Below are 27941 nucleotides of genomic sequence, written 5' to 3'. Positions count from 1 at the left end.
TTGAGTTGCTGTATGATTTGGATGTTTGACATTATGTCCCTCCATTACCTTCCCGTTCTGTTTACGGGGAAGAAAGGTCTGCCGTGGTAGTTTCCTTATATTGTTTCCTTGATGTAGTTGTCATTTTGTTCTATGTGCAAATGTATATTTTATCATTTTGTCCTTGATGTAGTTGTCATTTTATATTTTATAAAATGTATGTTTTTTTTATCAAATTTCTTGTGCATTTGATCAAGATAAAAATGTAATTCTCGTGCATTCAAATAATTAATATGTATATATATATATATAATATTGGACTTTTTTTAAATTTTATAAAATAATGATATTGGTATAATAAGAATTAATGACCACTCGTTCAATATTAGACATAATTTAATTTGGTACAATAATATTACTCTCAGTATCACTGTAAGTAGAAGGCCTAATTACCTTTTACAGTTTTACTGCACCATCTTTTTAAGTAAATCAAGTGAGATATTCAATAAAAAAAATACGGAAATGTCTCATATATATTTTTTTTTAGGAAAAGCTGCCAATGGTTGCTTTAAAAATTTTTTATTTGTTTTTTGGGCTTTGGGCCCTGACGGTACAAAAAAAAATAAAAAATCCTATATGTATATTCCTAAATCATGCAACGGATCCACTATTCACCTGCCAATGCTAGCACAAATGACATGCCGCAGTAATTTATTCATTGCTCGCTCTTCATAACGGTAATAATTTTCAAGGACAGCAGCGTTGTTTCAACTGGATTATATGTCCCCTTAAGCTACACTCTTCCACCTGAAAGCAGAGCACATACTTGGTAAATAGAAAAATCTGATAATGAGAAAAGCATAATAAATTATATAGCTCCTTAAATTTGTTCTCCAAATAATGTGAAAATGTTTTATTTATTCAAATTTTGATGCATTCCCAACATACATATAAACACACATTATTGATAACTCTCAAATTATTGTACTATATAGCAGAAATGCAGAATTGGGGTGAGGCAAACCTGCACCGTATATGTCTTAGACAACAGATTTTCGCATTCTTCAATGAGAGCTCTTTCTTGACCAATCACTCTAGCTAGTTCTGCAATAAAAGTCTCTGTTTCTTCTGCCTGTATGAGAAAAGCTTTTGTCATTGACAGCCAAAACAAATGGATGTGTGGAAAAGTGAAATACAAACCCTACGCATTAAGTTCTCCTTGAATCACACAATATCCAGAACCAAAGTAGGTTTTGTTAAATTATTATCCACAAACACTGGAGGGAGAGAGAGAGAGAGAGAGAGAGAGAGAGAGAGAGCAAGTACTTGATTATGCACTTTATAAACCTTACTCTCCTTTTGTCATCAATTTACTCTTACGCAATTCTAAGTTCAGGAACTCTACAATTTCTTTGCATCTAATATAAACTTGTTTACTCTCCCATTCTACCCATTTGTATAACAGGCTCATGAGATTTTCCCACCGCAATGAAATTTTTTCTTCTTACCAGTTGTGCCGTCACTTCATATAAAAATAATAAAAAATTGAATAAAATCCACTTGATGATTGCAAAAGGAAACCGTCTCCTACCTTTGGTATAGATCGCTGAACATGGGAAACTACAATCTCCATCACTTCTATTGCTGAGTACAGTGCCTCTTCCACCTCTCTTTTATCAGCCTACAGTATATCTCATGTCAGTGTCACTATTGGTGTAAAGAACACCATATACAAAGCAATATACGAAACATAAGTTGAACATTGATTAAATAAAATGCAGAAGCTATAATTAAACAAGGAAACTATACCCTAACATTGCCACTGATTGGAAGCTGAAGTGAGGCATTCAACAAAGCCTGAGTTGCTTCTGCCAGAGAAATTGAATAATCCCCTTGAAGAGCAAACCACTGGTCCAAATATGGAATCTAAAATAGTTTCCAGTACAATGTGTAAGTTACAAACATCATTCAGAAGGATCAGTAAACTAGAACAGCATGAACATCAAATGTAGAAAACTATTGTGCCAGAACAGCATGAAGAGTAAGTTACCCTAAGTATGAATGTAGGCTATTTCAATTTCTTTGTGCTGAACAGCATACTACTTAGGGTACATGTGTGGTAAATTAGAACAGGAAAAGAAAACTATTGTGCTTTTCTCTTTCACAGCTAAGTTGCATCAGGGGAAAACGACTATTTTTGCTGAACTTGTATTGCTTCTCCACCCCAACTTTTTGGCAAAGTTAGTTGAGATAAGACCCAAAGTTACATTGCTTAACAGATCCTAGTCATATGGAAATGAAAGGTAAAGCTTGATTCTTCATGCATTGTGCTCAACATGAAAGATACTGATCATTAAAGTTCACCAAGAGATAAAACTGCAATTAAACAAAATATGCTTATGCAAGATACTGATTATTAAATGAATCACCGAGAAATTCTAGCATAGAAAAGATAATATACTGCATGAAGTCATCAACACAAAAGCGTAAAGCAAGCAATCATCAAAAGATGGCAGAACCTTACTTGAGCTTCAAGAATTGTCGATAAAGTCTTTGTTCTTTGCAGAGTGCCGAGTTCTATCCGTTTCCTCTTCACAGAATCATATAGTTCTGCTATCTTTACCGCAAGGGAATAAAGCATTCTCTACAAGGAAGTGGAGAAAAAGAAAGTTAATTTGTTTTATCAAATTAGAAGTGTAACAGGGTGAATAAATGTACATAAGAAGCATTCTTGTGCAGCAGCCCCTGATTTAGGTACTAAGTTGTAAAGGGAATATTAATATGAGAAACACATGAGAAGGGTTAGTAACTAAATCAGGGTAACAAAGACTTTATCGACACCAAATGGGAAAGGGAACAATTATTGTTGTTACCACTTCGACTTAGAATCCAAATTTCTAGATTATAGAAGCACTTTTAACCACTTGGGCTTCCAAGTGTATTGACAAGAAGCACTTGCATTTCTAATAAGAAAATTTACAAAAGTGCTTTCAAGTCCTCCAAATTAACAACTAAACAAACAAGCCCTTGGAATTGAAATTTCAGCTGTTTTGTTGCTTAGGGTCGAAGTGGCAACCTTCCTAGAATGGGAAATATATGTATGCTCGTGGAGAATATATCCAGAAACAATAGTATGTTTAAAAGCACACTTTTATCTCAAATTTGAACAGTTTGGATATATAGATTGGGAAACAGGAAAGACAGTGAGTTACCTGGGTCTCTGTCTGCTGAGCTCGCATGGATGCCTCTGCTCTTGCATTGGCATATCTCCACTGCAGAAAGCGGTTGTGAAGCAATCTCAAGGAGTGCTGCGCATCTTCTCGGTGACTAGAAACTTTCTTCCCTTTACCCAACTTTGCGGTTGCACATGGTAGTGAGACTGGGGGCTTGGAGACAGCAGATGTTAATTGTTCGCGGCCTTTGATTGACTGGAAGAAGGACGACTGCTCGGAGCTCGAGAGAGGCAAGTTGAGAGATCGGGAGCAAGGGGAAGCCCCCGGAAATTTTGAAAAATCGGCACTTTTTTCAGTTACCAGGTGGTGTCTGCTGGACACGGCCTCAGGCATGGAAGAGCGGATATCACTTGGTACCTGACGACTGTGATTATAGTTATCATCATGAGGATTTGGTGAAGAAGAAATGGCCTCAGTGGCTAGATTGGACTGCAAGAGCTTAGCAGCAGCTGTGGAAGTCATGTTGGAAGCCCGGTGCTGCTGCTGCTGCTGCTGCTGCTGAATGAGTCTGAATCTGGACGACGTCGTCCTATCGAGACTAGCAGAGACCATGGCCATGGGTGTGTCAGGTCTTGAGGGTTTTGGAAGATGCGGTTGCTGTTGGTGATGGGGTTTAGGGCCTCCTCCTCCGTTCTCTTTCAAAGGCTTGAGAGGACGCTGTTTCCTCACATCCGGCGGGAGAGGGGTTTCTGAGCTTTGGGCGGTGGGCCTGTTCTCGTCGGAGGAGGAGCAGCGCAAGGGCTCCAAGTACTCCAAGTGCCTCCGCCGCCGATTCACAGAGGAAGACCGCTGCTTCGGCGGAATTTCCGGGGTCGTGGTCGGGGTTGGAATTGGAGTTGAAAAGGCGTGGTGTTGATGTTTAGGAAGAGGCGATTGCGATTTGGTAGGCAAGGGATGATCACCGGAGAAGGAAACCACAGGAGACATGAACCGAGAGCTCACCTCCCTAACCCTCGGTCGCCGCTGACCAGGCGGAGGAGGAGGAGGAGGAGGGGGAGGACCACAACAACCTGATGCGTCCTCTGCTGCGCAATTTCCCACGATCGATTCATCCATATTCCTCAGTAGATGCATAGAGACCGAGCGAATCTGTGCTATTACCTTCTCCTTCCTGGCTGACTCTTTTGCTGGGCTCTTCTCCAGTCCTTGCAGTCCTCCAATATTGGGGGATCTGGAACCTTAAAGCGAGAGAGAGCTAGAAGGTGCTCATCATTTGGGAACCAACAAATAACTAGCCGTTGGCTGTTTGGGGTAAGTTGTAACGGTTCAATTTTTCAAAATTAGGCCCTCCGAACAAAGAAAATACGGGTCTTCTTTCTCCCTAATATTACTTTCGTTAAAATTCTCGAACAAGAAAAATAATAGAAAATAAGTTAATGAGCATATAGGCGTTGGGCACTCGGCGGAGCTCCCCCAGTCCTCCATTATGACACTTTAGGATTTTTTTCGTGCTTTATTTTGAGCTTATAGTATTTTTAGGTATTTATTTTGATTTATCAGTATGTTCTAGAATTTATTTTATTATAAAATAGAATTCATGTTTCAGTTATCAAAGATTTTGTTAAAAAGATTGGAGTCGAATGATTAATAGGTAACTACCGTTAAAAAGTACTCGATGCCACGAGTTTGGAAATAATTAGGATTAGTTGAGCAGAGACACGTGTCTTGAATCGTGAGTTTTTGAAGTTTATTAAGGAATTTGTATTTTTGGAAAATAGGTAAACAAGCTCTTTCCCGGACGTTTTTCGGTTTATTTGAGATAAACGTGCAAATCGTTAAGAAAATCGAGACTGTAGAAAAATATTATCAATCGAGACGGACATCCTAGTGTCGACGAATTTTTCATCAAACATCGAGAAATTTTTGGTGAATTTCCAAAGGACAAAGAGAAAGCACACTTGGATTAAAAGAAAATATATATATAACCTTGAGAACCTTGAACTTGGTTAAGTTGTTCAAGTTTAAGATTAATTACTCGATCATTAGGCTTTAATATTGTGTTTTAGTGATTCTAATTGTTGGTGATTAAGCTAATGAGGTCTACAACCGAGTAAGTGGTCTTAACCCTATCTTGCGAAGTTGAATTAAAAACATAATTAGTTAAAATTGGATTTGTAATATATAACTATTTATGTATGAAAAATTGAATAATAGAATTGCAACAAACTAAAAGTACACTTGTTAGGAAACATGCAAATAAAATTTAAGTTGGATTTATTTAATTTTCTTGCAACTTTTAGTTGGACATACTTGCCCGTTAATCAATAAACCTAATAAAGGATTGAGGCCACCTTGTTAAAGTAGCTAAACGACGTCATGTTGAGGTCAGTGCGTGAGCACACATGCATTGGATATTGGGCTAGAGCTCCCACACTCTCCCATCCATTGACCTGGTTATGTTGTTAGACTTTAACTGGTCAACTCCAAAACTTAAAATTAAAATTGGACTCGAGTAGAAACCCTAGTTCCTCAAAATATAGAGACTCGGTCTAAGTTGGACTGGTTTTCGGAATATTTTGGAAACATAAGACCGTAAAGAAAGATCATGTCAAAACTTTGTCAAAATTACCTTTTGACTAAGTTGTTATTATTTTCGAATCTGGATCTCTAGTGACCCAGAGAAGATGTTAAGGACAATGATGTTATTGATGTACACAAAGGTTAAGCTTGGACACCAAGTTGATGATTCTCACACCCTGACTATGGGGACACGTTTATGTGTATATGTATGATATTAATTATTGTTGCTTGCGAAAATTGCATTAGTTTTTTTATGCCATGCTATATAGTTTTATTATCATTTTTGATTGATATGAGAATAAAGGGCCACATGTGTTGATGACATTGGGTTTCTATTCCCTAAACTTTCAGAAGGGATTTGTACGGATGAGCTAGTCGATTTGTTCAGTTGAGAGGCTAGCTTATGTGGTACTTACCATTTAATGGATACTCTTACTACGTTACCAAACTTATGTTTCAGTAAGTGTAGTTGGCCATTTTGTTTCGCTACTTGTGAGGAGGGAGTTGCTGAAAATTTACTTATTTAAAAAAATATTTCTAGTCTTTTAGTTTTAATTTTATACAGGGGTCAAAGGGAAATTTTTGTAAAAAAAATATTGGGATCAAACATAGGATTAGACTAGTTTAGTCCAATCTCATGCTATATATATCCTGCCTAACAATGTGCTTTAGGGATTTCAGTAGGAGCATATTTCAGCTCAGAACTTGAAAAAGTCAAATTGGGGAAATATTTATGGAAAGGACATACGTTTTGGGCTATGTTGCATTTTCGGAAATGTATTTTTAAATGTGTGATTAGAGGACTAAAACTTGCATTCTGTGTCATCGTAGGACGCTCCATCACTTCCTTCAGGAACACTGTCTAAAATACATCACGTGCCACACATGTAATCTCTTTTCAAGGGCAAAAATGTCAATCCACCTAAAGACAAAAAACATATTAAAAAAAATTAAAACTAAACAATAAAAAAAGAAAGAAGAGGGAGATGCGTAGATCCCGCCCCGCCCCGCCCCGCCCCACCCCACCCCTGGCGGCCCCATCCTCCCCTTCTCTTTCTCTCTCTCTCTCTCTCTCTCTCTCTCTTCACTATAATCCATCATCAACCTCCCACACCAATCCGTTGGTGGGTTACACTGGGGGGAGAGAGAGAGAGAGAGAGACCGCATGGGAGCGCCAATGGTGGGAAGGGCCGCCGAAGTAAGGGTGGAAATGTGGGATCTGTGCATCCTCCCTCTTTTTTGTTTTTTGTTTTTGTTTTTAGTTTTTAATCATTTTTAATTTTGATATTTTTTAATTTATTTTTAGTATTAATCTTTTTTAATTTAGAAAGAAAATTGAACTTTTACTCAATATAAAATGAACAATATGTCCCTCATTTGGACAGAGTTTGTAAAAGAAGTGACCTTCATACCACTACGACATAAACTGTACGTGTTAGTCCTCCAACGACACAATTCAAAATATATGTCCGAAAAATGCAACTGCCCCACAGCATATATTATTTTCATAAATTTTTCCCTAAAAACTGGAAAGAAAAAGATATATATTTTGAGAATAAATCATCTGATGAAAATAATAAAAAAATTTTAAATGCCATTGATGAGATTTTTAAAAGATATTATTTTCATTAGATGCCTGATTACGCTAGTACACTGTGCACCAAATCATGCACAAGTGCACAAACTACATTTTCTAAAGTGTGAAAACAATTTGTGCATTTGTGCCCTTCACCTATGAGGCCATTTTTATGGCGCAAGTCTATATAAGTATATACAAAGCTGACTTCATCTGCCAACATATTAATTTCTGAACAAAATATCACCCTGAATATTAGCCATGACCATGGAAACCCCCTCCCCCTCTTGAAGAGCTCGGTGTTGGCTCATCTGTTAAGAAAATATAAAGAAAAGGGAAAAATAACTCAGAATCATGAAATCCAGGTATATATGAAAGACTCGATTCATAAAGCAAAGAAGGCGAAAGATGAATATGAACTTGATTCTCTCTCTCTTAGAAGTAAATAGATCCATGTAAATTCTATCTTACCAAGCCCTTCTGCTTCATCACCATTCTGACTAGTAAAAAATGGGGTGAGGTAGTTTCGATCTATAGCTGTGAATGACGCCGTGCTGCAAGAGAAAGGGGTGGAGGGAAAAACTAGATGCTTAGCAAATAAATCAAAATGAAAGCCAGGTTCCTCCAAGAAGATAACAACCAAATTTTACCTCTTGTGGAATTCCTTTAGTTTCATCTTGATCCTGTTTCCTGATGACACTTCCTCATCCTCATCATAAGATGGAGCAATATAGCCGTTGTTCCCTTCAAAACTCTGCAGAATTATATATATATATATATATATATATCCAATATAGTCAGCTTTGATGACTTGCAAGATCACCAGTCAACATGACAGTAGCATCAATATCATAATTCAACCATGTGATCCCATCAATCTGAAAAGTTGATATTAAATGTAGCAAAATGCAGTTATATAGATATTTAAACAATCATTGTTTCAGCCAGGTGCAAGTAGGATGATTACATCTTTGCACATAATTGAAAGGTGATCTACATGTAATTTCAGAACATGGTCCAACAATGCTGGCAACAGCTCAATCAACTTTACGTATAACTTTCTATGAGGCAGCCTACCTAGAAACCACTCCAAGAACATACATACGATGACATACCCTCTCGAGAATAAACCAACTGCATGTGGTATTAGAAATATTATTTATGTGTCCCACTTTCACCAAACACCCCTTTAACAGAGCCTACCCAAATCAAGGTTGCCCTATCGTTATTCTCAAAGGAGCTTGTAAAGCATATAAACAAGAAACTAAATAACTTGTTTGCATGTATCTTTTGAAAATAAGTACAAAAATGGAAACACCAAGGAGAGCAAAAGGGAAGGATTAGATGAATCCTAAACGGGAAATGTTCATGAAATAAGAAATATTGCCATGAGTGACACAGTGAACAAAAGACATGGACAGCCCTTGTGTGACAGAGACCTACCATGTCAGCATTGTAACTGGACATATATAGAGGTACTGAGCCCTGTGACAGAGACACAGAACAGGAGAAAAGTAAAGGACCAAAACCTTTGGCACTTTTGTGATGCCACAGGAGCAAAGTAATGGCTTTTGTGAGGGCTGAAAATATAGTCCCTACCCCTCTAATGTGGGCTATTCATAGTGAGCAGTAGCCCTGGACCATAAGAATAATCCGCATCAGCTCTTATCCTCTTAGGGCTCTCAATAGTATAATTTGTGTCCAGAAAATTTACAAAGGATTATGGATATTCAGCCTACATATGATAGTTACTCTTTTCTGGAATAATTAATGTAGATTCAAGTAGCAAATTTGGATCATGACTGTCACAAACATACATGGAACTCTCTTTTTTATTGCTCCTCAAATACAAAAAACAAGTAAATAAGCATAACTTTTTTTTTTTTTTTTTGCAGGGGGATCTGGAACACTTACTTCACCCAAGTTACTATCATGGCCATCACCTACAACTTGTAAAGCTTCCAGCATGGTACCCGTTGAACCTCCAATCAATAACACCTAAAGAATTGGTCAGAAGGTTACAAGTTACAATTAAGTCACACAAACACTATCATATGCATCTTACAAGACAAGTATACTTGAGTATATATTATCTAAGTTACTGTTAATATACATCATATTGCTAATTCCTTGTTTCCATTGCATGCAAGGTGTAAAATATGTAAACTTCATTAGGTGTCGGTTCAATATGTAACTACAGGATGATGAACAAAGTTGCCAATAAGAAACAAGTTCTTTTGGCCTTCTGTAGGGAATGGAATGAAGTCTCAGGGTAAAGTGACATTCCATTCTGTAGGAGGCTAGCATTGTCATTTAATTTTTTCTTCTATCACATCACTTTGCATTTTGTACACAACTACACAAGGCCAGCCTTCATAAGAATCTCCAGAGGCAATTAATCAATGAGTTTGTTTCTTTCAAACAAAATTTCACTCCCTTTTGAAACAGAATCATTTAAACACACACTAGTCCCAGAGCCAAGAGACATTCCATTCTGTCGAAGCCTAGCATTCTCATTTATTTATTTATTTCTATCACGACTTTCCACAGTGTTCATAAGAACTTCAGAGGCAATTAGTCAAAAATTTGTTTGTTTCAAATAAAATTTCCCTCCCTTTTGAAGCAGAATCATTTACAAAAACACACACACATGCACACAAGGACACCAATACAATGAAATAGAAACAAGAGAGCATAATTTTTTTTTTAAAGAAAATAAGAGAGCATAATATCGAGTAAAAAGAGTTCAACTTTTTTCCCTAATTGGCCAAACAACTTGTCCTTGTTAGGATTAAATATTTTGACAAAGTGTTTCAGATTCAGTTCATGAATCATGACTATCAGAAATAAGATGTATGAACCTGCATATCTATCAGGAAAAGTAGGTACTCAATATTCAACTGACATTTGGTAGAAGATTCTAAATTAAGATGAAAAATCAGCTTGTGTACCGTCAGAACAACTATTGCAGTGGTTGCAGTGAATATAGTTTGGCCATGCCCTTCTGGAAGATCATGAACTGATTGTAGAGCGAGTGCAAAAGCCATTGCCCCTCGAAGTCCTACTCATTCCCGTAGTTCATTATAAGACACTCTCAAAAATCAAGAAATTCAAAAATATCAGAAATTTATGTTTTTCTTACCACTGTACCAAAGTGCTTTTTGATGTTTTAATGGTATCTGTCTATGTGCAGGTCGAACCAAGTTGACCAAATAGCCACAAGAAAAGACGTTAGCTGCCCTGCACAAAATTATTGGACACACTTGTCAATAGTTTCACAACAGGATACATTGACCTATAGTAAGGTTGATATAAAATGGAAAATGAATACTAAAAGTTGTATTGGGAAGTTAAGACTGTAATAAAATAAGCTTGTAACCAAAGGCTCATAATATCAAACATACAAGAGGCATACCTTGCAACTACGATAAATATCTGAGGCAATCATGCACAAAGTTAAGGAACAAGATGAAGTTTCAGTTGGTAGAGTATCACCAAACTTTAACGGTTTAACCATTGACAAATTATGCAAGGATACAATTGAGAAAAAAATGAATCCAACGTGTGACCAGCTATGTTGTTCCATGGCAATATCAAAGCCCATGTATATAAATCTGCAAATAAACGTTTACATTCAGGATAAGGGTGGAGATGTCATGTGTAAAGAACAGTTAAATTAGTTTTATATGACAAGGACAATGAAGAGCTCTCTTACACAAATGTCTCTGCTAGCGATGATATCAAATGGAAAAAGGCAGAAACAAATCGTTGAGAGTTTTCTGACAAATTTGAATATGTGTAGTGCTTCATGACCTAAAGTGGAAGACAAGTGTTTCGATGACAAATCTTTAACTTAAGATATGTAATTAAACAGGAAAACTGTATACTTCCACTTACCATTCCTGTGAACAATATTGACACAATACCAGAGAGGCCAAGACCTTCTGCAAGCATGTACCTAGACAGACAATAGTTTCACATCAATTTGCATATAAGGGTATAAAAAACCTCAAAACTAGTTCACACAGCATGAAAAAAGGGTCAAGAAGATCACTTACGAAAAGTATGGGAAAAGCACAAAAAGACAGCACTCCAAGTTCTGAAGACTGGAAAGATAACAAGACAAGAATGTTATTTCCACAATACATAGTAATTAAACAAAGGTTGGAAAAGAATAGTATAAAAGTAGAACTCACTTGTCAATATCCAACCCTGCATACTTAAAGAGGTTCTCATAATTAAGGTTTCACAATTCAATCAACCAATAAAACCTTATTAAGAGCAAATTGTTAAATATAATATAAGAGTAATTGAACAAGAAGGATATCAAAGCAGAAGTAAATCCAACTCCGACACCTGTAGAGCAATATTCAATGCTTGTTAGTAACTGAAGAAACAAAATCCAGCCATAATGAAACATCTAATTATGAAATTCATGTTAGGTAACTTCAGAGAAAAAAAAAAAGGACAAAAAAAAGTGTCATTATTGTTGAGAAAACAATTTTCAGTGACCATTACAGGCCTAAAGTTTGCTTTGCCTGCATTGCCTCAAATTGGTTGATCTTATTATGGACAGTAATCTGGCAATAGCCACAATGCCATCCCGTCTTTCAAATTTCCCTTTTACTTGACTCTTCTATATGAAAATTCACTAGCACTCTTGGTTCAAGTTTATTGTATTGCAACGTACCTGATGTCTCAAGTACCATCTTTTGTAAATACTATAAGATATATTAGTCCCATCCACCTGCAAGGTGAATTCTTCTCTTTAAAACTAACTGGGACTCCCAAGCATGAATAGCTTTTAGCCACTAAACCGCACAGAAAGTCCCATACTATCCATAATTTTTTAATAATGACATCCTTTCTACCACTCCTATAAGGCGCTAATTCTTTGGGTTCCTTTCACTCTTTTTCAATCTATTATTCAGAATCAACTCAATCCCCCACATGTTGCCCTAGGTCCTCTTGCAGAAAATTGAACTGTCTCAAACAACTTCTCATCTCTTTAATTGGTGGCCCCTGTCCTTGAATATCTCTTCATTTCTGAATTTCTTGTCTTTGATAACATTGTTCTAGTGAAAGAAACTAAAGCAATCCAGAGAGGCCTTATAGTTCTAAGGATTTCAAACTACTTAGTTCCAAGAACAACCGAACAAATATAAATAGAAATTTCAGTAAAACAGGAATAGGGAATAAGGGGATAGCAACATCTTTATGGTTAAGTATTACTTTTACAAAAGTCTCTTGAATGCATGTAGCATAACTTCCTCTACGTAGCCACAAATCACACTTTGCAGATAAAATTAGCATCCATCTCATAAGATTTTATTGTATGGGCATTTAGCACACATCACTAGTTGCCCACCCATCGGAGAAGATTGAACCTGGGAATCAGCATAACTACTAACTTCCAAAATTCTTCCAATCACCCAAACTCTGGGCATTTTAATGTTTTACCGGTCATTCTTAAGTGTGTCAAATCAAAAGCAAGCAAGTCCTGCTCTATAAATCATGACAAACTTTTAAACTATGTTGAGTATATTCATGATTCCAGCAACCATTATGACCAAATAAGTAAATTTCTCCTTAAAGCTCAATTTTCATCTTCCTTATGTTTTAACTTTTATTTTTTTCTTCTAAACCTGAATTTTCAAAACTATTAAATTTCCTCAAATTACAAAAGAGATATAATTCTGATTCTAGATCAATCCTCCACCAAATTTTGAAAGAGCAGTTGTGGTACACAAGTTTTAGTAGGAGACCACCACAAAGTATTTCCAGGAGACATGTAAAATCCATGTTACAAGGACTCGAATATGGGTGTTGGGTACAGGTATTTTTCCATTATCAACCTATTTGGAACCAATTTTTGTGATAGCCAAAGCCCTACCCATGTTATGTCCTGTCATGTTGACACAGGTATAACAGAGTCAAGTAAGGGTCTAAGTATCACAGCATTTGACATCACAGAACTTGACCCTTAGACCACAAAATTAGTAAATTTCTTTCCAACACAAACAAAAATAACTAGGAGTCACATACTTCATTATTAGAGTGTAACAGATAAGAAATATTGACCTGCAGACAGTGAACCCACAAAGGTCTCAAGAAACCGGACAACAACCATGAAGAAGTTCTGTTCAGATGATGCATGACTTCTAACCAAGGACATTGTCCTGCATAGCAGAAAATTTCTTGAGTTAGAACTGAACTTCAAACAAATTATAACTGCTAGGTACAACAACAATTTACTCTACATACCTGTACAAGGAAATTGCCATCTATTGATTGTGCAGCATACAACAAAAAAATTTCATCCAGTAAACACGGTCAATCTTGAGACAAAAAATGTACAGATCAAGAACATGGATTATAAATCATGACAATAAAAACTGACCGCATCATTGAGAACAGATTCTCCAAACACCAGGGCATACAGGTTCGTATCTGTGCCTAGTTCCTGTAATCAATGCCATCACTACAATTTCAGAATTCATTTGAATCATGGACCATCAGAATGGAAATGTTCCTAGCACCTCTGATACATTCGACGGGCAACCAATTATAATGCCTCAATGCTTGAAAATGGATAGGGAATACAAATTTCCAAACAATGAGATTCATAAGGTTTTGTATTGATAAAATTCGATTATAATTATGACCGGTTGCAATTCCTAAAACCATATGGCGTTTTTTCTTTATACTTTTTTTTTTTTTTTTGTTCCACGGGGAGGGGGGAGGGCAGGATCCAAACACCTAAAAAATATTAGAAGAGGCACAGGTTTGTTCTCGATTCTGAAAATAATTCTATATATTTCTCTTTCATGTTTGTTTTGCAACATGGGTTCACTGAAAGGGTAAACCATATCCTGAAATACTGATTGCATGGTGATAAATTAACTGTGACAAATGAAGCAAATGTTAAATAGAAATTATGGTTTTTAGAAATTAATTTTGGTCAACTTTGAGTCAAAATTCAGGTGGGCTCCACAATCTATTTGAGGTGGGCACACATTGGAATGCATTCTCCTTCATGTGAAGATGGAGATGAAGATTGACTATTCACTTGCTCAAAATCATAAACAAGTGAATGAGAAGTTCATCTAAAAGTGAGCACATGAACATGAGAAATGTAGTTGGAAGTCAAGATTGTGCCACTTTTCTCAAAAGGTAAGCTTAGGAAGCCTTAACATTGTTCACTTTCATGCATTTGTTTTTTTTCCCTATTCTTGAAAGTGCAAAAGGGTCGATATAGTTCAAGTTTGCTCCTTGGCTTGGAAGTAAAATTGTCTCAAAGCCATAATATCCAACACTAGTCTTGGTCTTCTCAAGTTTTTTATAAACCTAAACCAGTATTAACTTTTGTGCATCTATTATTTTGATATATACTAAATAGCAATATTACATCAATTTCTTTTGTAATAGTAGAGCAGAAAATCACCTGAAAGATGGACAAGACAGTGACGGGATCGGTTGCTGAAATAAGAGCACCAAACATCAAACACTCCACAAACGGAAGTCTGTACGTGAGGTACACCAGACCACCAAGGTAACTGCAACAGGAGGGGGTACAAATGAATCTACCTTAGAATGGGGGTAAAAACTGTAATAACATGAAAAGATGTTTGTGAATGATAAAACAGAACAAAAAACTTACACTAGAACACCAGTAACAACTGAAGCTATAAAGGTTCCTAGGATAGCAAAAGTGACAATGGCTCCAAAGTTAGAGAAGAAAGGTTTCTGCGAAGATGGTGGAAATAACGGAAAAGCACATTAAAAGGAGATGGGTTGCAAGGCAAAAGAAAAACAAGCATTTCTTTCAGAGCTACAAATATGCAGAGACAAAAGTAGTGAAAAACTCACCGGTGAGAGACTGAACCCGGACTGAGTGAGCACAAAAGTGTCAAGGAAAAACAACACACAGGAGCCAGCCAAGCCAATTAACGTAAATTAAAGCAAGCAACGAAAATGAAAATGTTTGAAAAAAAAAAAAAAAAAAAACAGGGAAAAGTTAGGATATAATATGATAGGAGGCAAGAGGAAGAGGAAAAAGAATTCTTCATGAAAATTGAACCACGTCCTGCAAAAAAAAGGAACATAAGGAAAAGAAAAGAAGATGATGATTATTAACAAGGGGTTTTAACTTTTAATTGTTAAATTCCTCTTTCTAGAAATGGCATAGGGCATAGAAGGGACCTGATGCTGGTTTCGGTATTAGAGATGTTAGCAAGGCCGCCGACAATTAAACCTGGAAATAATAATAATGATCATAACAAGAAGAAGAAGAAGAAGAAGAAGAAGAAGAAGAAGAAGAAGAAAATACCAATCAAGAGAGAAGCGCTGGCCTCGGGAAGATAGTAGAATTTGTGGCGGCGAAGAACATGGCCGAGGACGAAGGAGAGGACGAGCATCATGATCTGCAGAAGAATGCCAACGCCAGCGGCCTGTTGCTCCTTCCCAGGTGTAGTCCCATGGCCATCACCCGGAGATATCTGCATCGCCATCAGCTTCAGCTGCTGTTCATCCGCCATTGTTGATTTTTCAACTGCTCTCTATCCTCCTCAGGACTTCCAGTCTACACTCAACACAAGAATTTTGCAGAGAGGAGCTTCGCCTTGCGTTCGTTGCCCAGGCTTCATTTGACCGTCGCCTGAAGCCCAACTCAAAATTTTCCTGGCCCAACTACAACAATCAAAGCCCAAGCTCATTGTAAGGTTGGGCTCAAAAGCCCAAACTAGGTGAAATTGTTTGAGGCTTTGAGCCCTAACTCTGTTTCCCTCCTCTTCAGTCCTCAGCGTCTTCTTCTTGTTTCAGAAACCAGAATCCGAGTAGAAGGAAGAGGAGGAAGAAGACATGCTAGGTAGTACGTCCGTCCGTACACTCCGCAGGCTTTGCTCTTCCTCTTCCGTCTCCTCTATTAAGTTGATAAACGATTATACGAATAAGCCAACTGCAAGAGGGACTCGTAGTAGTAGTAGCAGTTGCACTTACACCAGAGCCGCAGCTAATGTTGAAGATGTTGCTGCTGCTTCTTCTTCTTCTTGTTCCTCCTCAGTTGCTGCAGTGCACGTGCACCTTCTCAGGAACAACAGCAAACTTAGACGACGACGTTTAGGTGATCGGAGAAACAACAACAACAACAACAAGAGGAGCACCACGGATGCAGAAACGGATGCAATAGAGCTGGCATTGGACTCAGTGGTCAAGATCTTCACTGTGTCCAGCAGCCCTAACTACATCCTTCCATGGCAGAACAAGTCCCAGCGAGAGACCATGGGCTCCGGTACTCTCTCACTCACATTTTAGAATTCAACATTTTTTACGAATTTGAATATATTTTGATCCTAAATAATACAATATAGGATTCGTAATCCCTGGGAAGAAAATTCTTACAAATGCTCATGTAGTGGCTGATCATACCTTTGTACTTGTAAGAAAGCATGGCTCTCCTACCAAGTATAAAGCGCAAGTCAAAGCTGTTGGTCATGAATGTGATTTAGCCATCTTAAGTGTTGAAAGTGAAGAGTTCTGGGAGTGTATGAATCCCCTCGAGCTAGGGGACATTCCTTTTCTGCAAGAAGCTGTTGCTGTTGTTGGATATCCTCAAGGTAACAATCAAATTTGCTATTACCACTTTCTTTATCTTTTATCTCATCCAACTAATATATCATGCTCAAGAGGACAATACGTATTATGCGTTACAATATTTGTGTGGAGCATTATTTATGCCTCAAAAACTATATAATTCATGTGGGTTCTTAATAGGAAAAATCCCCACTAAAGTTTTGTTATGACAAAGAGGCTTGGATGTTTATGTATCATTATTTCCCCTACTAAATTGATTGCCTGCATAATATTTCCTGAGAATTTTATTGTTATTTAGGAATGCAAGTGGGTTTCAAAATTATGTATGTATACCTATTCCTTATCCACACGCATGCGTGCACTCACACATTGATGCCTTTTTTGATAGTAGACTGAGAGGGTGAACAGCTGTTGTGGGCTCTGATACTAAATCTTATGCAGGATCTTTAACTATTCAGCCCTATAGTTTGGATTCTGGATGGTTCATTGATTGAAATTTGAAGCAAGGCTGTTTAAGAATGGTCATCTGTGATTATGTATGATGGAAATCCAATCCTAATGGCTGTTGTGCCGCTCACTTCAATCTTAAGGTTGTATGAATTTATGAAAAAAATGAAATTTGAATAGAAGAAAGAAATAGTTGATGAAACCATAGGCAATCACACTTAGGTATTCCTAAGAAATTATACCTAGGAAGAGAATGCATCAGACCCTCAAGAAGCTTAATGTGTGTTGTTGAAAGGCTATGTAGGCTATGACCGCTCCTTTCCTACAAGAACTAGGGTGCTTCAATAAAATAGAAAAAAGAACAACTAAACTGAGTAGGAACTTCTAAAGCAATATATACAAAGTCTCCAAAATTTAAAATTAGACTCTTGGGCCGCTATTAGAGCAAATTCAAGAAAATCGGGGTACTACTAGAAGGGTAGAATATTTCTGACTTACTGAAAATAAACCAGTGGAGTATTTCTAAACTTAAGGAAATATGAAATGAGACTCTTTGACACAGCTACTTGATGAGAAATAATTGAACCATAAATCTTCAGTTTTGCATTTGCTTCTTCTTAGGCTCCTAATTGGCATCAAAGAATAGGCAGACTCATTACTGAGGAGATTGATTTTTTATTGATCTCAAAGCTGCTTTTCTACATTCTTTATATGTTTGGATGGCGTCTCTGCTTCTTCTGATATCTTCCTATTTTGAATTTATAGCTCATTTAGTTAATTGTCCTTGTGTAATGGCTTTTATCTTGTTATACTAGAGCACTTGGGTTGCACCCCATAGATTTTTTCTTTTAATGAATTAATAGTGAAAGCATGGTACGAAAACACATAATTAATGCTTTGCTTTTGGTTGCAGGTGGGGACAACATTTCTGTTACTAAAGGCGTTGTTTCCAGGGTTGAACCTACACAGTATGTGCATGGTGCAACCCAGCTTATGGCAATACAAATCGATGCAGCAATAAATCCAGGGAATAGTGGCGGCCCAGCAATCATGGGCAATAAAGTTGCTGGTGTAGCTTTCCAAAACCTTTCTGGTGCAGAGAATATTGGGTGAGTTATTCTGGTTCAGTTGTCCATTTATCAGCTTGTTCGGATTATAGGACAGGATGTCTGTTATATACTCTTTTACTTTTTGCTGGTTAGACATGCTAAGTAATCAGTTATTCAGTTACCTCTGAAGGGCTTTGTTTGCGGTCCGCATTTCATTTATACTATTTTGCACCATCTGACTTTGTTTTCTTATTTCTGACTTCACCCTGTCTATGTCTTGAAACATGAAAATTTATCCAAACCTCTGTAACTTCTACAATGCTTGCACTATTTTACTCATTTATTTGGTTTTCTGGTTTCAACATCTTGTAAAGGAACAGAAGTTTTGGCACTTAATAACACAAGTCCAGTCCACAGACAATCAAATGCATAAAATAAATAACCAAGCAATCTTTCTGTCAAGTTTAAGTGTTTCCTGCCTTAACCCTTAATGGTGTCTCAGAGCATTGGTCATCTTTGGCTAACTTGATTTTCGTTGTCTGTTGGAATTTTCAGTTATATAATTCCTGTTCCAGTAATAAAGCATTTTATTGCTGGAGTGGAAGAAAGTGGTAAATATGTCGGATTCTGCTCTCTTGGTTTGTCATGCCAGCCTACTGAAAATGCTCAACTTCGGAACCACTTTCGGATGCGCCCTGAAATGACTGGGGTACTAGTGAGCAAAATTAACCCTCTTTCAGATGCCCATAAAGTCTTGAGGAAAGATGATATTATCCTTGTTTTTGATGGAGTGCCGATAGCAAATGATGGAACAGGTAGTCGCTTGTTATTCCTTAACTGTAATAAATCAATTTTGTGTGGTTCTGGTTGATGCAGTACCAAGAATGATGTCTTATTGACTCCATTTCAATGCAAATGTAGAAATATCAAGAGAAATTATCAACACAAAATTCGAAATCAACTGTCAACCTCCAGTCACACTGCCAATACATGTATGTGAAACAATCAAACAATGTATTATGAGCTACTTCCAACCAAACTATTCTCTAAGTTGCCAAGTCACTCTTAGGATCTGTTTAGTAATGCTACGGCTTTTCAGAATCAACTAATAAAAACTTCTTCAGAAATGTTATTAAAGAAGCTAACTTAAATGAAAAGCAATCCCAAATGGGGCCATAATACCAGCTTTTATTGGGTGTTAAACACGCATATGTATCAGCTGGTGGTGTCCCTAGCTAAGAATCCCTCTCACACATTCTTCCAAAATGGACTGTGCTTTGATGTAAAAGATGAAAAGAAAATTGATGTTTATGTAAAATAGTGCTGATCTTTTGAAGAGATTTTCCTTTTTTTTTTTTTTTGGCAGAGAGGGGAGTTTTGTATTTTTCAAATATATGTATTATCCCTTATGTTCTTAATTCATAGCATGATTTCTACACAATGCAGTTCCTTTCCGAAACAGAGAGCGGATAACATTTGATCATTTGGTTTCTATGAAGAAACCCAACGAAACAGCTGTAATTAGAGTTTTGAGGGATGGTGAAGTGTATGAATTCAGTATCGCCCTTCGACCTGTAAGTCATGGTTCTGTTTTTGAAATGTTTTTTTTTTTTTTTTTTTTTTTTTTAATTTTGGGGTTTTTCTATTTGAAGAATCTTAAGTATAAGATCAGGTGTCCTTTGAACTTACATAAGATTTTTTATTTCTCATTTTTGTAACTCAAATGGAGAAAAATAACATGGTTAGTATTTGGAAACTCTGTTGAAAGAAAAAGGTCAAGAAATTTATGTGCTATATGATTGTTTGGTTTTCCTGTAGTTGTTGGATCAGGTCCCCCATTGAGTTTACTAAGGTTAGACCCTAATGTTTAGAGTAGATAACAAGCAGGAAGCCTTTTATGATTAGTTGGTGTTATACGTGCACGCAAGATGGAAATTTGGTCGTTCACTTGCTTTTACACTGCTCAATATTTGAGAGTTGGGGCCCTTTGCTATGTTTATTGTTTGGCGTGCCATAGCCATAGGTTATGTATTTCTAGTTGAACTTGATGGTGGTTGGAAAGAGATGGCAGGAAAGGAAGTTTGGTGTAAGGATGTGGGGATTATTTTGGCAAAACCTCAAGATGATGTTCCTTGGATCTCAATAAGTTTAATAACTTGTTTAGATATTTGTGCATATGGTGTTTTTTAAACTTATTTAATCCTTTGCTGTTCTTAAGAATTTTAGATATCCTCAAATTTTGGTTTTTGTTGCCTTGTGGCGTTTGTGGTATTCAGCCTTTTGTGCACATTATCACACCCTTTGCCATGTTTCAAATTAAGGTTTATGTTTTTTCCTTTGAAAGGAACAAAGGCATATGAAAATTAGTGGCATTTGACACTAGCAGGTTTCAGGAAAAAAAAAAAAAAAGGTTTAACTCACTAAATCGTTTTCATGCTGGTTAAATGGAATTGGGTATCCTGTTATGATGCATTTTGTGTTTATTTAGCTCTTATACCTGTAGATGTTTGAACTGCCACTTACTGCAGTGGTAATTGGTCCTCACTGCAAATTTTAAAATTGCAATAGTAAAAGGTAAATAGAAATATAGAATTTATAATTGATTGTTTGATCAGTAATGAAGATATTCTTTTCCATGAAATTTGGAGTTATTGTATTGTTTTGCAATTGATTCATAGTTGTTCAATTATGCAGTTGCAGCCATTAGTTCCAGTTCATCAGTTTGATAAGCTTCCTAGTTATTATATTTTTGCTGGTTTGGTCTTTGTTCCACTCACTCAGCCATACCTTCATGAGTATGGAGAAGACTGGTATAATACTTCACCTCGTCGATTGTGTGAAAGGGCACTGAGGAAGCCGCCTAAGAAGAATGGTGAACAGCTTGTCATCCTTTCTCAGGTCTGCACAGATATATATATATATATATATATTTTTTCTTTTGAAGTCATACAAGTCTTACATATGCATTGCTTTGTTGATAGTACGGGTGCATATTGATGCCATTAAGAAAAGACTCATTAATGAAGATTGGTAAAAGAATGTAAGGCTGTGAATTGTGATTTTCATTTAAGTTGAAACACAATGTCACAAGAAGAGATAAAATACTGTCAATGTCGGCCCTGTTTATGTAGTTAGTTAAAATTGAAAATTTTCATCATTATTTTTGTTTTCTTATTTCCAAAGTTTTATATTTTTTGTATTTCGATGTAGTCAACCCTACTAATTTGTCAGATTTTCGACCCTTGTCCCTGATAGAGATCTTTTGGATCAGTCCAACAACATAGGAACTTTAAAATGCAGTACTAGTACAACATGACCACTATTGTTTTAACAACCCACCCAAAGTACGCCCTTCATTAAACTACATAATTTGACGTGTTAAAATGTCCTAACTTTCATAGAATACTATAAATTTAAACTTTTTATTGTTGATAAAAATAATAAAATATCATTTCTTTTTTCACCAACTTTAAAATACTATTAACTTTCATTCTACAGCTCTGTTTTCATAATTTGTATTTTTTTGAAATCATTCATTGAGATCCATCATATAAGACCCATGATTAACATAAAATTAGGTCAATAAATTAATGAATTTATTTAATAAATACATAAAGACTTAGACAAAACAATTCCAATATGAATTGTAGCATAGCTAATGTTTCTTCTTTGAATTACATTAAGAATGTATAACTGTATCTAAGAAATTAGTTGTAATGTATTTGTTTTATGGAATATGTAAGCAACTGTGCTACTCTCACATTTAGCTAAAAGAACACAATAACCAAACTATGTAGACTATGTTCTTATTGAGGCAAAAGATAATGTATATTCTACAAATACATCAGTTTGTTTAAACATGAATGTAGATGTTTGTGTTCACGTGGATTTCCATGCTTTTCTGTAACAATATCATAATAACACCCTATATATGCAATGTACTTGTTTTGCAATCATATGGTCATCTATTTCAAAGTACATGGATTTTTTTTTTTTGGCCAGGAAAGTACATGGATTTAATGGTTGAAATATAAATGTATAATTAACGTTGGAACGTAAGCTTTGTCATTTTTAATGTAATGTAATCAAGGAGACATATTTTGGAAACTTTAATGAAAGCATGATTCCAACTATACTGTGATTCAGTTTGTTATCTGGAATCAAAGGGCGAGTCTAGTTAATCTGAAGATTAGAACTGTTTATTGGAAGTATCTTGTTTGATGCATGAATGAAAGTTCATGTACCCCTTTTAAGTAGCAAAATGAATTGTATTTTAATGTTGAAGGTTAAAATGGTGTTCTGAACACTAGAGATTGGGGGAGGGTTTCTACTCTGATGAGTGCATCGATATGTCCTTGTAGGCTTGTATACTAGGGGAGTACCACCTTTTGGTTTATCACAAAGAAAAATGCCAATCTCTAACTTCTTCTGTATTATACATTTTGTAGTCTAACTGCACAAGCAGAGTTAGGAACAACTTTGTTTTTTTTTTTTTTTTTTTTTAATTTGCATTGAATTTGTATTCATTTGTGTGATAATTGTTTAATTGGTTCAGGTCCTGATGGATGACATCAATGCAGGATATGAACGTCTTGCAGAGTTACAGGTTCGAGCAAATTAGTATCACTAATTTTTGAGGGTTCATATAAATGTTTCCTAATGCATATTATAGAAGATGAAAATCTTATACATGTACTTGTTTAGCTGTCCCCTGAAAAATGTTAAACATGTGGTGGCAGGTTAAGAAGGTCAATGGGATAGAAGTTGACAACTTGAAACATTTATGCCAACTTGTCGAAAACTGTACTGAAGAGAGCGTGCGGTTTGATTTGGATGATGATAGGGTGGCTGTTTTGAACCATCGTTTAGCAAAAGTTGCGACTTCCAAAATTTTGAAGTGTCACCGAATACCCTCTGCAATGTCCAATGATCTTATCGACAAACAAATTAACTTGCAAGCAGTCAATTGACTGCTGGGGCTTGCTCAATACCTTTCTAACAATTAGATTAAGTTGTAATTCTCCAGCTGGATCTTCTTCATAATATCTTCTTGACAAGTTGATTAAGAGGGTTGGAAATGGGTCGATTTTATTTATTTTATTGCTATGATAATTTACCTATTGGCTTTTGTATTCATTGATGCACATCCTTATGTATCAAATATCTCGCCTAACATGGCCAAATAGTATATCTCCCAACATTTGCAGATTTTCAAACTCTCATTTTCTCCGTTTGCACTCATTTTCCTTTATTTTTTATTTTTAAATGTTTTCCATATATTTTTATAGTTTGTATTTCCAAAGTTATCATTTATAATTGTTACTTTCAAATATTTTAATTCATGTAAATTGACTTATCAATGACTATTTTGTTTAATAGTGGCACCTAATCTCTTTGTTAGGAATCTCATGTATGACAACAATTGTTTATTAATAAGAAAATAAAGACTCATTTGCCCTCCTCTTTGAATTAGATTTTTTTATTTTTTATTTTTTTATTTTATGTTTTTGCATTAGGTTCAGTAGAATACAATTACATTTTTAGTATTTTTATTGTACAGTCTCATTTTCCTAAGGGACAAATTTTGATGAATGGTTGGATCAATAAAATGAGTGAATGAATTATCCATTTAAAAGATTACACATTCATTCCAATCAACCTCATAGTTGCACAAAATTTGTCCCTTAAGAGCATCTTCAGTCCATTTTTTATATTTTTTTTCAATTTGAGGATAATTTAGGAAAAAAATTTAGATTTGGGGAAAGGCTTCCAATGTTAAAGTTGAATTTTTTTTTTTTTTTTTTTTTTGGTTTTTAGTCTAAAATCTGACTATTGAAGGTTTAGGGAGAGTTTGAAGAGCCCCCTCCATTTAACTTGATTTTGAAAAATTTTTAGGGAAATCTCAAATTTGGGGAGATTTTAGGGAATAATTGGAGCTCTGTTTTATATCATTTTTCTCCAAAATTTAAATTTGAGGTAAGGTTTAGGGAATAACTGAAGATGCTCTAAGAAAACATTTTTATTTTATCAAAAAGCGTATTAAATATATGTTTATTCGCGTCAATGTCCCTTGAAAATAACTTCGATTTTCATTTTGCCCCCTGAAACTTCATTCCTCTCACTTTACCCCCCGAACTTTGCAAAATACCATATTCCATCAAATCCGTTACTTGCTCCGTCGAAAAAGCTTATGTGGTGCTTATGTGCATAAGCATTTGGTCTGTAAATGCTATGTGTACAAAATATTAATAAATCATGATTTTAAAATTCAAAATTTTTTTAAAAATGAAAACAAAATTAAAATTCAATTAAAAACTTAAAAAGATTGAAAGAAATTTAAAAAAGAAAGAAAAAACACTCAAACTCTCCCACCCACAGCAACCCACCCACGATCTTCTCTCCCATCTTTTCCCAAACCCAACAACCCACATCTCCACCATGGCGAAGTACCTCCACCGTTCTTCACCCCACCCTTCCACACCACGACAAATAAAAAAAGCTTCTATTTTCAGATCGATCTAGAAAAACTCAAAGAAGAGAGAGAGAAAGAGATGGATGTAGGGGTCTCTGGAGGAAGGGAGGGCGGTGGCTGGGTTTGTTGTAAGTGAGTAGGTTGCGGACTTACGAGGGTCGACTAGTTTTGCTCGTTGAAGGCTACAGTTGATTTGATCTTCTGGTGTGTGGACCGTGTGGTGGCTTGATTGATTGAGAGAGAGAGAGAGAGAGAGAGAGAGAGAGAGAGAGAGAAAAAAAAAAAAAGGCTTGTCGGTTGGCGAGGATGGTGGGGCTGGTCGGTGGGAAGGGTGAGGATGGTGGTTGATGAAGGTTTGTTTAGTTTGTATGGTGGGAATTGTGGATCTGGGTAGAGACACAAAGAAAGAGAAAGAATGAGGGGAAGAGAGAGAAAAAGAAAGATAGAGGGGAAGATCGAGATAGAGATAGAGAGTCACGTAGGCATCTCAAATAATATTAAAAGGGCTCATTCATGCCACTTAGGCAGCCATGTAGGTCTTTTGATGGAGCAAGTAACGGACTTGACGGAATATGGTATTTTGTGAAGTTCGGGGGGCAAAGTAGGAGGAATGAAGTTTCAAGAGGCAAAGTAAAAATCAAAGTTACTTTCAGAGAGCATTGGCGCGAATAAGCCTTAAATATATTACCATCTTAATATTAAAGGAATGTGCCAAAGACAGGGGCGGAGCCAGAATTTTTTTTTATGGGGGTGCCATTACATGCAAGTGAGGAATTTATGTTTTTATATATTTTTTCTGCCATCTTTCCTTAAGCTAGTACTATTATACAAATTCTATTTTTGTTACATGTACCTAATAGGGGTATAAGTGTTTTTATTTTTTTTGGGTTCTGACAAGTTTTATTAGGCCCAAATTGTATCCACCTAATAAGCCTTTTTGTGCTCAATTTCAAACATCCTACAAATAGTTTAATGTGTGAATTTTTTTTTGTGGGAGATGTATAAACATTTAAAATACCTTGAGCTAAGAATTAAAATTCTCAATGAACGACTTGTGATGTCCTAATAAACGACATGAGATTCCCTATTGAATGATTTGAGAAACTCTAGGGTATGACTTTAAAAGCGTCAAAACATGACTTGAGATGTCACTAAGTATAATTTGAAATACATCAAGGGTATAAACAGTTAAAATACCTAGAGTCCAATGAATTTAAATTCTCAAGGAAATAACTTAGGATGCCTTAAGAAATGACTTCAGATGCCATAAAACATGACTTGAGAAACTCTAGGGCATGACTTTAGAAACGTCAAAACATGACTTAGGATGTCACTAAGTACAATTTAAAATCATCAAGGTATAAACATTTAAAATATATCGAGCTACGAACGAAAATTCTCAAAGAACGACTTGAGATGCCCAAAGAAACGATTCGAGATTCCCTAAGAAACGAGTTGAAATTCCCTAAAGGACGATTTAAGGAACTATGACTTGAGATGTCACTAGGTAGAATTTGGAATGGATTAAAGGTATAAATATTTAAAATAACTCGAGTTACGAAATTAAATCATCAAGAAACGATTTGAGAAACTTTAGGATATGACTTAGTAAGCGTCAAAACATGACTTGAGATGTTACTAGGTATAATTTAAAATGTATCAAGGGTATAAATATTTAAAATGCCTCAAGTTATGAACTGAAATTCCAAACGAATGACTTCAGATGCTCTGAGGAACGACTTTGGAAATTTTTGTATATGATTTTAGAAGTGTCAAAACATATCTTGTGATGTCAATAACTAAAATTTAAAATGCATCAAGGGTATAAACATTTAAAATGTCTTGAGCTATGGACTAAAATTCTTAATGAATGACTTGAGATGCTCTAAGAAACGACTTGAGATGCCATAAGAAACGATTTGAGATTCCTTAAAGAACGACATGAGAAACTCTAGGATATAACTTTAGAAGCGTAAAAACATGACTTGAGATGTTACTAATTACAATTTCAAATGCATCTAGGGTATAAACAATTAAAATGCCTAGTGGCTATGACATGAAATTTTCAAGGAAACAACTTTGGATGCCCTAAGGAACGACTTCATATGCCCTAAGGCATGACTTGAGAAACTCTAGGGTATGACTTTGGAAGCGTCAAAATATGACTTGAGATGTCACTAGGAACAATTTGAAATACATCAAGAGTATAAACATTTAAAATACCTAGCTTGAGCTACGAACAAAAATTCTCAAAAAAAGACTTGGAATGCCCTAAGGAACGACTTGAGATTCCCTAAGAAACGAGTTGAAATTCCTTAAGTAACGACTTGAGAAACCTTAGGGTATGACTTTAGAAGCGTCAAAAGATGATTTGAGATGTCATTAGGTCCAATTTGGAATGGATTAAGGGTATAAACATTTAAAATACCTCGAGTTACAAAATTAAATTCTCAAGGAACGAGTTGAGATGCCTTTAGGAACGAGTTGAATGACTTGAGAATCTCTAGGATATGACTTTGTAAGTGTTAAAACATGACTTGGGATGTCACTAGCTATAATTTAAAATTGATTAAGGGTATAAACATTTAAAATACCAAGAGCTACAAAATTAAATTCTCAAGGAATGACTTGAGATACTTTAAGGAACGACTTGAGATGCTTTAAGAAACGACTTTAGATTCTCTCACGTACCACTTAAGAAACTCTAGAATATGACTTTGTAAACGTCAAAAAATAACTTAGAATGTCACTAATTATAATTTGAAATGCATCAAGGGTATAAACATTTAAAATGTCTCAAGGTATGAACTGAAATTCTCAATGAACGACTTATGATGCTTTAAGGAACGACTTAAAAAATTCTTGTATATGACTTTGGACGAGTCAAAATATGACTTGAAATGTCAATGGCTACAATTTGAAATGGATCAAGGGTATAAACATTTAAAATGTCTTTAGCTACAAACTAAAATTCTCAATGAATGACTTGGGATGTACTATGGAACAACTTGAGATTCCCTAAGAAACGACTTGAGAAACTCTAGGGTATGACTTTGGAAGTATTAAAACATGAC

The 27941-nt window shown here is 35.8% G+C and overlaps 3 protein-coding genes across 3 annotated transcripts; 1 reads left to right on the top strand and 2 right to left on the bottom strand.

Annotated features, from left to right (window-relative positions):
• Positions 1–685: 685 nt before the first annotated feature.
• Positions 686–4268, bottom strand: LOC147299846 (protein ENDOSPERM DEFECTIVE 1-like). Its single transcript, XM_086245582.1, has 6 exons — positions 3192–4268; positions 2504–2623; positions 1789–1905; positions 1571–1660; positions 1004–1111; positions 686–786 (listed from the first exon to the last, which is right to left on the bottom strand). The coding sequence occupies exons 1-6, from the start codon at positions 4266–4268 to the stop codon at positions 727–729; spliced, it is 1572 nt and encodes a 523-aa protein (XP_086101708.1). The 3' UTR covers positions 686–726.
• A 3043-nt stretch (positions 4269–7311) lies between these two features.
• On the bottom strand, positions 7312–15913 carry LOC147299845 (sodium/hydrogen exchanger 6-like). The gene is made up of 22 exons (XM_086235956.1): positions 15638–15913; positions 15511–15562; positions 15335–15394; positions 15178–15202; positions 14969–15054; positions 14753–14864; positions 13709–13771; positions 13573–13592; positions 13390–13487; positions 11636–11664; positions 11505–11536; positions 11367–11414; positions 11206–11266; positions 11024–11121; positions 10847–10922; positions 10724–10743; positions 10451–10548; positions 10260–10369; positions 9223–9306; positions 7959–8062; positions 7780–7862; positions 7312–7619 (listed from the first exon to the last, which is right to left on the bottom strand). Exons 1-22 carry the CDS (start codon positions 15843–15845, stop codon positions 7564–7566), a joined length of 1623 nt encoding a protein of 540 aa, XP_086092082.1. The 5' UTR covers positions 15846–15913; the 3' UTR covers positions 7312–7563.
• Positions 15914–16126: 213 nt separating this feature from the next.
• On the top strand, positions 16127–23605 carry DEG10 (DegP protease 10). The gene is made up of 8 exons (XM_086227886.1): positions 16127–16597; positions 16677–16922; positions 18260–18455; positions 18951–19210; positions 19842–19969; positions 21090–21293; positions 22951–23001; positions 23135–23605. The coding sequence occupies exons 1-8, from the start codon at positions 16168–16170 to the stop codon at positions 23363–23365; spliced, it is 1746 nt and encodes a 581-aa protein (XP_086084012.1). The 5' UTR covers positions 16127–16167; the 3' UTR covers positions 23366–23605.
• The last annotated feature ends 4336 nt before the right edge of the window (positions 23606–27941 follow it).

The sequence above is a fragment of the Dryas octopetala genome, chromosome 1, assembly GCF_963921425.1.
Source record: "Dryas octopetala chromosome 1, drDryOcto1.1, whole genome shotgun sequence".
NCBI lineage: Eukaryota > Viridiplantae > Streptophyta > Magnoliopsida > Rosales > Rosaceae > Dryas > Dryas octopetala.
This window is presented reverse-complemented; position numbering and strand designations above follow the sequence as displayed.

Bases quoted from the DNA above. Each gene is read 5' to 3' on its own strand.
- LOC147299846 (XM_086245582.1), bottom strand. From the start codon at position 4,268: ATGGATGAATCGATCGTGGGAAATTGCGCAGCAGAGGACGCATCAGGT. The intron at 2,624-3,191 runs GTAACTCACTGT...ACTTCCTTGTAG, and splicing joins CTCAGCAGACAGAGACCCAG to AGAATGCTTTATTCCCTTGC. The intron at 1,112-1,570 runs GTAGGAGACGGT...TTTCTCATACAG, and splicing joins TTCAGCGATCTATACCAAAG to GCAGAAGAAACAGAGACTTT.
- LOC147299845 (XM_086235956.1), bottom strand. From the start codon at position 15,845: ATGGCGGATGAACAGCAGCTGAAGCTGATGGCGATGCAGATATCTCCG. The intron at 15,203-15,334 runs ATATCCTAACTT...TTTTGTGCTCAC, and splicing joins CTCTTGCCTCCTATCATATT to TCAGTCCGGGTTCAGTCTCT. The intron at 14,865-14,968 runs GTAAGTTTTTTG...CTCCTGTTGCAG, and splicing joins GTTGTTACTGGTGTTCTAGT to TTACCTTGGTGGTCTGGTGT.
- DEG10 (XM_086227886.1), top strand. From the start codon at position 16,168: ATGCTAGGTAGTACGTCCGTCCGTACACTCCGCAGGCTTTGCTCTTCC. The intron at 16,598-16,676 runs GTACTCTCTCAC...AATACAATATAG, and splicing joins GCGAGAGACCATGGGCTCCG to GATTCGTAATCCCTGGGAAG. The intron at 16,923-18,259 runs GTAACAATCAAA...TTTTGGTTGCAG, and splicing joins TGTTGTTGGATATCCTCAAG to GTGGGGACAACATTTCTGTT.